The 10,511-nt window shown below is 36.8% G+C and overlaps 1 protein-coding gene across 1 annotated transcript; it reads right to left on the bottom strand.

Moving 5' to 3' along the window:
* Positions 1–284: 284 nt before the first annotated feature.
* On the bottom strand, positions 285–10,122 carry UFM1 (ubiquitin-fold modifier 1; the record flags this gene model as incomplete). The annotated part of the gene is made up of 4 exons (XM_009577968.1): positions 285–352; positions 4,766–4,798; positions 5,229–5,268; positions 10,065–10,122. Coding segments are annotated over 4 exons (199 nt in total), but the record flags the coding sequence as incomplete, so codon positions are not given.
* Between the last annotated feature and the right edge of the window lie 389 nt (positions 10,123–10,511).

The raw sequence follows: 10,511 nt of genomic DNA on the forward strand, positions 1-10,511 counted from the left end.
CCTTGTGGTACCAGTAACACCTATAGAGAAATCCATCTTTCTTCCACGAACATAACATGGAATCAGCCCATTCTTCTACTAGTCAAGGAAGAATCTGTGCACGAGTTAATATATTTTAACAAGAAAATGAAACCTTATCTTTGTTTAAAAAAAAAATAAAATCCTGGGAAGTCATTTTTGCTAGCTTTAAAAAAGGCCAATTCATTAGCTGCATTTTGGAGTTCCAAAATAAATAGATCTTTACTGCAAAGCAACGTCACTTATTCCAAAACTTTCAGCAGATGTTAAGAACTCCCAACTCGATCTCTGGGAATAATCCGTAGATCTGAACCATGCTTTAGAAATACATTTCCTAAACAAACAAACAAAACAGAATGTGTTATCAACCAACCAAATAAAACGTTACCTAAACAAGCATAAGCATTTAAAGGATAATAATGTTAGGTCAGTGTTTAACATTTTTGTAGTAATTCCTCTAATATACCAGAAATGTATTTTTTATGTTTCCATAGAATTTCATCTTATCCCTCTTACTCCAAAGAGCTCTTATTTTTAAATAGAAATACCAGACCCAAAGTCATCTAATAAGACTTGCAAGCTATCACCTTTCAAACTTTGCAGTTCCATACTTGAATGTCTGATTTCACTTACATGCCATCATAATTTCAAGACCAGGAAATTAAGTTTTACTTCTCCATAATTATTTTTTTATCTTGAGGTAATTCATGCATGTACTCATTTTTAATTCTCTCCTTGGTTCAGTATTTATCTGCCTCTAACTTCAGAACCTCAACTGTACTTTTCTTTTAGGAAGGCTCTCCACATATCCAAGCATAAGTCTCATTTTACCATAAAAAAATCTTGACCTTCATATTTAATACTGTATAGTCTTAATCATGATAGCCTTTTCAAGAGGACATAGTTTGAAAATTAGAAGTTTCTAATACTCAGACGTCTCAATATTTTCTGCATGTATTCAGGATTGTCATTCATGTTGCTATTTTCTTCTACTAAATGTAACATTTGAAAATGAAACCACATTGCTAAAAGTGATGCATTATTTAATTACTATATTGAACTTTTTTTTTAAACTTCATACTGCTACTGCATGAAACAGACTATATGAAATTCTACAATATCAGGTTTTAATAATATCTACCTATTCTCATTCACCTTTGCGTTGACTTGTAAAAACAGAGTAACTGTATTTCTCTCCCAAGCACCCCACAGATATAGAGTGCTCTCATAAAAAAATAAGATATTTAACATTTGTTCAGGTTATTAGCATATTGGAACAGAGCTACCCTTCTTCAAACTTCACTCTTCTGGCACATGAATCGGGATCGAGACCATTCTGCTTATTCAACATAACAAGTTTTAGAAAATCAATTCAAAAGAATGTGTTATCAGAAGACGTTCTGTTTTTAGAGATCTGCCAAGACCACATACTGAAGAGATCTACAAAATCCACTGTACACAAATCTGTCACACCAGCAAACCAGAGAACTAAGCTTACCGATCTAGATAAAAAGTATCCATATTACAATGGCCGTCATAAAACTCTAAAATTTTAAAACAGGCCACAGCTGCATCTCATGCAGACAGCAGTTAACCCCACCTCTCAGTCTGCTTCCATCATTAATATCACAGCATCTTATAAAAGTTATGGCATACTATTCCCTGAACTATCAAGGATTTAAAATTGAAATCAATACAGGAATTAAGTACTAAGCCTAGCTTTTTCAGCTTTCATTTCCCCTCCTCCGTGGAATCACGTACGGAGAAAGAAAGCCATACTTGAGGAGTACTTTTATTCAGAAAGGTGGGGAAATAGTGGAACAGTACAAAACCTCTGAAATCCCCAAGGATTACTAAGATTTTATTCCTAGATCATCTTATTTTGGGAAGTTTTTGAAGACTAAAGTGACTGTTCAATCTACAGGAACTTTAATATATGCAAAAAAAAAGGAAAAAAAGAAAGAAAAAAAAAAAGTACATTTTACCCTACCAAGTTTCTGCGATTATCAATTTATCAACTAATAAGGCTGAACATAAAGTTATATCTAAATTATATATGTTTACTTGTAAACTGAGGAGGGAGTTTGGTCTGGGTCTTGGGTTTGGTGTAAGTAATTTTTTGGTTGGGGTTTTTTGGGGGGGAGGGTTGTTTTTTGGGTTGGTTTTTTTTTCCCCAGTTTAAGGGCAACATTACACAGCATTGTCAGGGCAATGATACCTTCTATGTTAAAAAAAAATAATCCATGTGCAATCCATGTGCCTAACGTTACATTTGCAGATAAAATTAAGACTGTGATGAAAACATTTTGCATCTAGATGCTTTTGATTTACCTGATCCTCAATTATGAGATGCTTTCTTATACTACTACTGAATAATTCCTCAACATTTAGGAGAGGTAAAGCAAATCAATTGGATATGTGAATTCAATATGCATAGCTGCAAGCATGATGAACTACCATATGGATGTTTTCATTCAGGAATCAAGTAGTCCTAAATACGTTTACTTTGCAGGATTAAGCTACAACTAATTTGAGCTACATAATACAAAATGAAAGTATAGTTTTGAGGAAGAGAAACAGCCTAAGTATACCCTAACTTAAGCAACTGACTTTTACCTGTTTTGCCTAAGTATTCTTGAGTGGTCATGTGAAAATGTGGCTTTACATGTGGGTGATGATCTAGTAGCTACACTAAATTACTAGTTTTATTATCTGTTTTTAATACACTCAGCCATGGGATCACAATGAGCACAGCATCAGCTGAGGAGTCTGCCTGAGGCAGTACACCTGTCAAACCATAATCCACGTGTCCTAAGGCAAGCCCAGGAAGGATGGAAACCTCCAGTGGAGCAGAAAGCCAAACGCTCACTTGATCTTCATTTTCAAATGTTGTTGATGCAATCGCAGACCTTAGAAATGGGTCACTACACTTAAATGGTTCCTTTTACAACTCCAAGGAATTCCCCAAACTAATGTCAAGCAACTGCTCTTCTAACCATCAGATACTACTATGGGCTCTGCAAGGATTTACTTTATACTATTTATCTTACATAGCTAAGTATGCTGATAACACCTTGCTTTCTTATTGCCTCTTTAGATCTGAAAAAAAATGGTGTGGTATCTTCAATAACAACTGGCAGACACAGGGCACAAATGAATGAGACCTGGCAGGTTTCATACAAAAAAAACCCAGAAGCAGCAAGTCTCCATCAACTGTTCATCGCATTTGCAAGCAGGAGTAAAATTAGATTCACAGTTTTCACTGGATGACTGTGTTTCACGAGCACTAAAGCCATTTTTATTATTTTATAGTTTCATAGAATCGTTTAGGTTGGAAAAGACCTTTAAGATCATCAAGTCCAACTGTTAACCTAACACTGCCAAGCCACCACTAAACCATGTCCCTAAGCACCACATCTACATGTCTTTTAAATACTTCCAGGGATGGTGACTCAACCACTTCCCTGGGCAGCCTGTTCCAAGGCTTGGCAAGCCTTTCGGTGAAGAAATTTTTCCCAATATCCAATCTAAACCTCCCCTGGTGCAACTTGAGGCTGCTTCCTCTTGTCCTATCGCTTGTTCCTTGGGACAAGAGACCAACACCCACCTCGCTACAAACCTCCTTTAAGGTAGCTGTAGAGCACGATAAGGTCTCCCCTCAGCCTCCTTTTCTCTGGGCTAAACAATCCCAGTTCCCTCAGCTGCTCCTCATAGGACTTGTTCTCTAGACCTATCTAGATGCTCTTCTCTGGACACGCTCCAGCACCTCAATGTCTTTCTTGTAGTGAGGGGCCCAAAACTAAACACAGTATTCGAGGTGCAGCCTCACCAGTGCTGAGTACAGGGGGACGATCACTTCCCTAGTCCTGCTGGCCACACTATTTCTGATACAAGCCAGGATGCCGTTGGCCTTCTTAGCTACCTGGGCACACTGTCGGCTCATATTCATAGTAGAAAGTTATGAACATTTCTTCCCTAAGAAGATACTGCAACTCCACCATAACTCTCGTCTCAAATAGATCGAGATTAGATTACTGTCATAATTTCCAAATTAATTTAAAAGTATAGCGTTCCAAGAAGAAGTCCATGAAGCATGCTTCCAGACAACAGACCATTATTAGTACAATTCAACATCTGTACTACATTTCCATGTATTTCAGGAGGTGATGGGGAAAAGCTTTACACTTTTCTGGGACAGAGAGAAACTCTTGTCTCATAGCAAGCCTCCACAGTTGAAATCAGAGATTTCTCACCCAGAATCCCTTGGTGAGATCAACAGGGCTATCGGCAAGCAAACCCTCTCTTCTTGAAAACATGCTTTCCAAAGCACCTAGAGTTCCTCCTCTAAAACTGAGTATTATTTTTTAAACATATGTCATCAGAAGTGCTGCTAAAGTAGCAAATACTACTGGACTAGGTATAGTGAGGAAAAAATACAGCTATTACTTGTTATTTCAGTAACATGTAATACAGTACTGCTCTTTTAAACTGCACACTAAATAGCTAAGCCCTGAAGATCAGAAGTGCCTCATTTTTTCACAGACCTAAATAAACAAATGTTGAACAATAGTTCTGTGGATTTAACCTTTAACACACTACAATGACCGCAGTTTCCAACTACTGGGTAATGCTTCTCCCATTTAAGAAATCAAAACTTAAAATATAGATCAACCCCAAGTGCTATGCATTAGTTTAAAAGAAAAACAACTGAGGTTTTTAATACTGGGCCTCATAAATAATAACTTACCTGCTGTCTGTGCAGGGTTTATTCCTATTCCATCTAGAAAAGGAAAGGAAAAAAAAAAAAGAGAGAAAAAAAGAGGGAAAGGTGAAACAGACATAATACAATTTACTACACTAAACTTACAGCTCAAAAAACATAATATACCAACAAAATATAATTATTACATCAGGTCTTCTAGCAGCTATTTCCTATAATCAAAACTAGTCTTATCATAGGAGCTAACAAGAAACCTTCAGTACGGAAAACCCATGCTATATTTTAGGACAAAACCAAATTAATAATACTAGTGGTTTAATACCTTCACCCCATGCATAAGCTATTTAAATAAATCTACGATATTATTAAATTCAGTTTGCAGTCTGTAGAGGTTGTGAAAGAAAACACACTTTTGCTTTTATCAATACCCCTTCACTGAAACAACAATATAAAAACTATTTTTATATATATATATAAACTATATTCTTACCATTTGTTATAATGGCACTTGTTGCTGCAGGAACTTTGAACTAAAGGAATTAAGACATAAAGGAAATAAGACTAAAGGAAAAGGACAAAATAACATAAGAGACATAGTTAAAACAGAAAAGATATGGGGAATATTCAAAGCAATTATAATTTTAGCTTGTTCGTGTACAAAAAAATTATGAGAAAATATTCCCCTCGGATTTATGCTATATTTATAGACATAGCAAAATAAAGGTTTAAAGTCAAAGTTGATCAGACACCTCAATGCAGAATGCGAAATCTGCAGTACTAAACAACTAATTAAATCCAATTATTATTATTCATTAGATAAAATATAAAAGTTAAGCATCTGCAAAGTTAAGAAATATTAGTTCTTATTATACTAAATAAAGGAATACCTAAAACATGTATGGAAATGAACTTCTAAGAACCATACTTGTTACGTCTAACAGGAGTTAAACAAGAATTAGTTTGAGCTACTCTTGGCTAATTTTGACCAATTTTCTAGCTTTCTCCCTGGCTCTACTGGGACCTTTCCAACTGCACTGCTCCAAGAGAAGAGTTCACTCCAGGATTTGCTTACAGAAGGAAGCACTAACAGCACTGCATCAGATCTGGCTCCCTCCTCAGATTTCTGACACCAGCCTAATCAGGCTTTGTACCTTCAGTCACCACCATGTGTCTCCATGGTACCCCACCTCCGTGGACATCATACGCGGTCAGTTTTACAATATGAAAAGCCCTACTCAGGGTTGCATTGCATACAGACTTCAAACTATTTCAGAAGATCTGAACTGAGATGGGGAAGCCAAAAATACTTATTTCTCAGGACTAGAGGGAGCCAGGCAGGGCCAGGGAAAAATCCTGCACTATCTAAATGTGGTTGGACCACACAGGACAGAAAGGGTAGGATGGGTGCAAGTCAATCGGTGCTACTTGGTTGGTCTGAGGACCAAAGTTTGCTCCTTGGGCTTCCTCTACTTAGTACAATGAACAACCCTTAAGATGAAAGATTGGTGTCTCAGCAACGAGCAAGTATCAGCGAAAGCTCCTCACAAAGCACTTCATCCTCCTCTCTATATTGCATAAGAAAAAGAGCAGCTAACTATGAATGCTAACAGCGAGTGCTTCCCTGGAAGAACTGCAGAGCTCTCCCATTTGCTGAACAAGTCAATTCAGCCATGCCTTTCAATGGCATTCACTAGTTGTGCTTTCCTCAAGCAAAGAAGTTCTGTATTAAGTAGATAAACCCCGGCTTGCTTTGAAACCAAATTGGGTAACATCCAACCCCAAATTCACACTCTTTAAAGAAAGAGATTGTTTGCTTTAAAAACCTTTTAAATTGATAACTGAGGCTGCCACAAAACTTATTTTCTCCAATGCCAGGAAATACATTTATCATTACCTACAGTCAGACTATAAGGAAAAGATGAAAATCATATACCAACAATTATATCACAGAATCATAGAATAGTTTGGGTTGAAAGGGGCCTTTAAAAGTCATCTAGTCCAACCCCCCTGCCGTGGCAGGGACATCTTCAACTAGATCAGGTTGCTCAGAGCCCCGTCCAACCTGACCTTGAATGTTTCCAGGGATGGGGCATCTACCACCTCTCTGGGCAACCTGTGCCAGTGTTTCACCACCCTCGTTGTAAAAAATTTCTTCCTTATATCTAGTCTGAATCTACCCTCTTTTAGTTTAAAATCATTCCCCCTTGCCCTGTCACAACAGGCCCTGCTAAAAAGTTTGTCCCCATCTTTCTTATAAGCCCCTTTTAAGTACTGATAGGCTGCAATAATTCCTTTCTGCAATATCGCTTTCTCACTTTTTACAACGATGACAAAAATCCTTTACAGTATAAGCTCAACTCCTTTTTGTGCAATGAATAGCAGGTGAGTGCATTAAACCACAGTATTTTAGCACCAATCTATCAAGAGTAACATTAGATTAACAAAATAGTAGTTTCAAAAATATACATGTTTATGAAAGAATAAAATTTAACTTTATTTAATGGAAATGGATGACTATTTTAGTAATAATTCCACAAATGTAAGAAAGGTTTTTTGTAAGTATTGTGCATATGTACACCTCAGATATATACCAAGTAGCTCTAACAGATGAAGGAAAAAACCCAATAGATACCACACATTGTAAAAGAGAACATTAACACTGTCTCAATAAACTGTGACAATTGTGGAAAGAACTGTAAATAGATAAAAACCAAAGAGAGTAGCGTTTCCAATACTCTACATTTCAAGTTACATTTTTATACATAGCCTGTAAGACAAACAGAGAAAATAAAAAATAAGGAAAGAGTTAAATTTGCATTATTCAAATTATCACTGCCAAAATGTATATATGGGGCAGGGCTGAGACTGCTACAAATGATTGAGACTTCCTGAGACCTCCTCATTTAATGATCCAGTTTTCTTTCACTTCCAGCTCTGCCAATCGTGAATTGTGTACAATGAACTTTCACGTTATGTGATGTGCTAGAGATGACAGAAAAAAATCTGTTATATGCTTCTGTTATTTCCAAGGAAAAAAAAAAAAAGAGAAGGAACACATCTTGTTTTGTGCAATGAAAGTAATTCAGAAAACTGTAATCTTTGACAAAGCACTGTGACTGAAACGTAATATATAAGATGACGATTTTACATCATGGTTCTACTGTTCCAGGGAAATTCTGGTTATGATTTAGCCAAACCTTAAGACTCTGAGAAACAACTCAGTAGAAACTTGCTAAGGCTAAACAGCTGAAACTTAAATCCTTCTCTATCCCAAGAGCTTTAATCACTGAGGAGATAATGCACTTCCCCAGGAGACCAACTAACATTTTTGTCCAAAATCCAGGGCTATAGTTTGATCTTTTCCTTATATGTTTCATACAAGGTACTGTGAAATGTTTCATACAAGGTACTGGTATCTGAATCACAATAACAGCATAAGTTAATGTTAAGCTATGCAGTTCAAGAACAAAAAACATTTATATAAGAAAAAAATTCTCTCTCATTCTTTTCAATGCCAGTTCACAAAGGACCAAAGGAGCTTCATTACTAGCAGTCTTTTTTGCTCTGTTTACAAGCATTTAGTACTGCCTGGTCTCATAGAGATGTAAAAAGCTTCAGTAACACATCAGCAATGACAACTAAAACCAGTGCCATATTCTGAAAGATCAACCATATGTTCATGTTATTAATTTCTATTCAACACTGACACAGGCTAATACAAAAGTGCTTCACACTGTTTTGGAGGAGAATTAATAAAGTATTCCTTGTATTTTCTATTTTCTTTAAAAGAAAATGTTTATTGTATAGGCATTTAATGGAATTACTCTAGTGAGCATTAACAACACTGGGCTCTTTTACATTCCATCACACATTTTCAATCTTTCTTGTGAGCCTCCAAAACACATCTACAATTACACTATGAAACTGTGCTGATCCAGAGCGGTCTGAGGTCAAACAGCAAAACTCCCATGGATGCTCAAATAAAAGAATGGTTTGCTAAATGTGAATATTTAAGTAATTAATTCTTCTCTAAATCCATTTCACAGAGGACCCTATCACCAACTAAGACTGTGGTTCCACGAGTAGGTAAAGTTAACAGGTTTGATGGCAACCCTCCCACCAGAAGTGGCCCCTCACTCCTGGTGTCTCCAACTACTCAGTCCCACTCCAATCTTTCCTGGTCCCTCATACTAGTCTGTTAGACTTTTCAGTCTAGGTCTCTATGTATGGGTTGTGTGGGAACAGCTGCATTAGTTCAGATTAAAAATAACTCGGAAAAAAACATAGTAAAAAAGCGCAATTAAATCAGCAAATATCTTTAACAGCATTTATTATTCTGTATATTGTTCTGTTCAAGCAAAGTTACAACAAACAAACAATGCACAACCTCCCCCCACAAGCTGTGTTTCCACTAAGAACTTCTGTCACATAGTGGTATAACACTAACAACATACGGAGACTCAAGACACGTAGTCCATTATTCTTCCTAATTATTTATTTTACTACAATTACAATGCTTGAACAAATGAAATTTTCAATAACCCAAAATTTCCCAAGTTTTCCTAAAAAGACAGAAGGGGAATTGCAAGAACAGACGCTCAGCTGAATCTGTTTGCCGACTAGATGAAAAAAGGCATCATGCTTTTGAGCATTTTATTTTACTGTTTACACCCAGATGAACATATCTTAATCTTTGTACACTTAATCTGAAACAAACAGGATGCATCTCTTCAAATACATTATATAGGCAATTTAGGCACCTATTGGTTTTGGATTCCATGTGAAAGATCAAATACCCAGAAGCCAAACAACACATTATCCGAGTCTTATTCACTTAGGTCTGTTTTTTGAATCCAGCCCACACGCCTAATTTTAGTATCTTCTATAATCAAAACATCTTCCAACGTCAGAGATTACTGGAACTGAATGTGAGAAGAGTTTAAGAATTTCCTGAATAATTATAAAGAATTTTCTGGATATTCTACATAAGCAATTTAAAATATTAAATATCCAATAGCAGTATCTTTTAATTATGTTCACTGTCATAAATTTTTAATACTGATACAAAATGGTTTAATTTAATTGCAAAGAAGAACAGGAAGTGTGTCAATACCTGCTGCTGATGCGTAAATTGTGTGAGAATTGCTAAGTTTAGGATTCTGAAAGTTTTGACAGGCCCACACTGACACCAGTAAAGCTTGTGTCCATGTGTACCTAACAAGAGCATTCTTTGTGCCAAATTAACCATTGCATTTTACAATTAAAAAGCTTTTGCTTTCAGAAATGTTCAAAAAGTTAAAGAACAACATCATTGCTTTCTACTTACTTCTTCTGCAGCAAACTTCAAGACAGCTGTGAAAGGTGTACTTTCAGGCACACTTAACCTGAAATTACAATGTAAGTAAATACGTGACTTCTAAGACAAACTGAAAAGCAACTTTATTTGCTATTAAACTACTAACTAAAGCTTCACTTTCACCAACGGTAATACTCTTGCCAAAGATGTGCGTGTACTAATTTAAGGTCTAGATCAAAGCCTAAAACGATACGCACGGCAGCAGAACAAAGCAGAAGAGCCCCGACAGGTGAATTAACAGCACAAAACCGCCCCTCGTTTCACACGGAGGAAGAAAATTGCCCTTTCCACTCGTGCCAAAGCCCTGTCAAGGTGACCGTCAAAAGCCACGCGGCTCAGGACCGCGTACGTTTTGCGCTGCCACCGGTTTTCACGGCCTCCTCGCGTCACGCGGCGGCACGGCCACGGCCACGGCCC

This window comes from Fulmarus glacialis, unplaced genomic scaffold (genome assembly GCF_000690835.1).
Source record: "Fulmarus glacialis isolate BGI_N327 unplaced genomic scaffold, ASM69083v1 scaffold22655, whole genome shotgun sequence".
In the NCBI taxonomy this organism is placed as follows: domain Eukaryota; kingdom Metazoa; phylum Chordata; class Aves; order Procellariiformes; family Procellariidae; genus Fulmarus; species Fulmarus glacialis.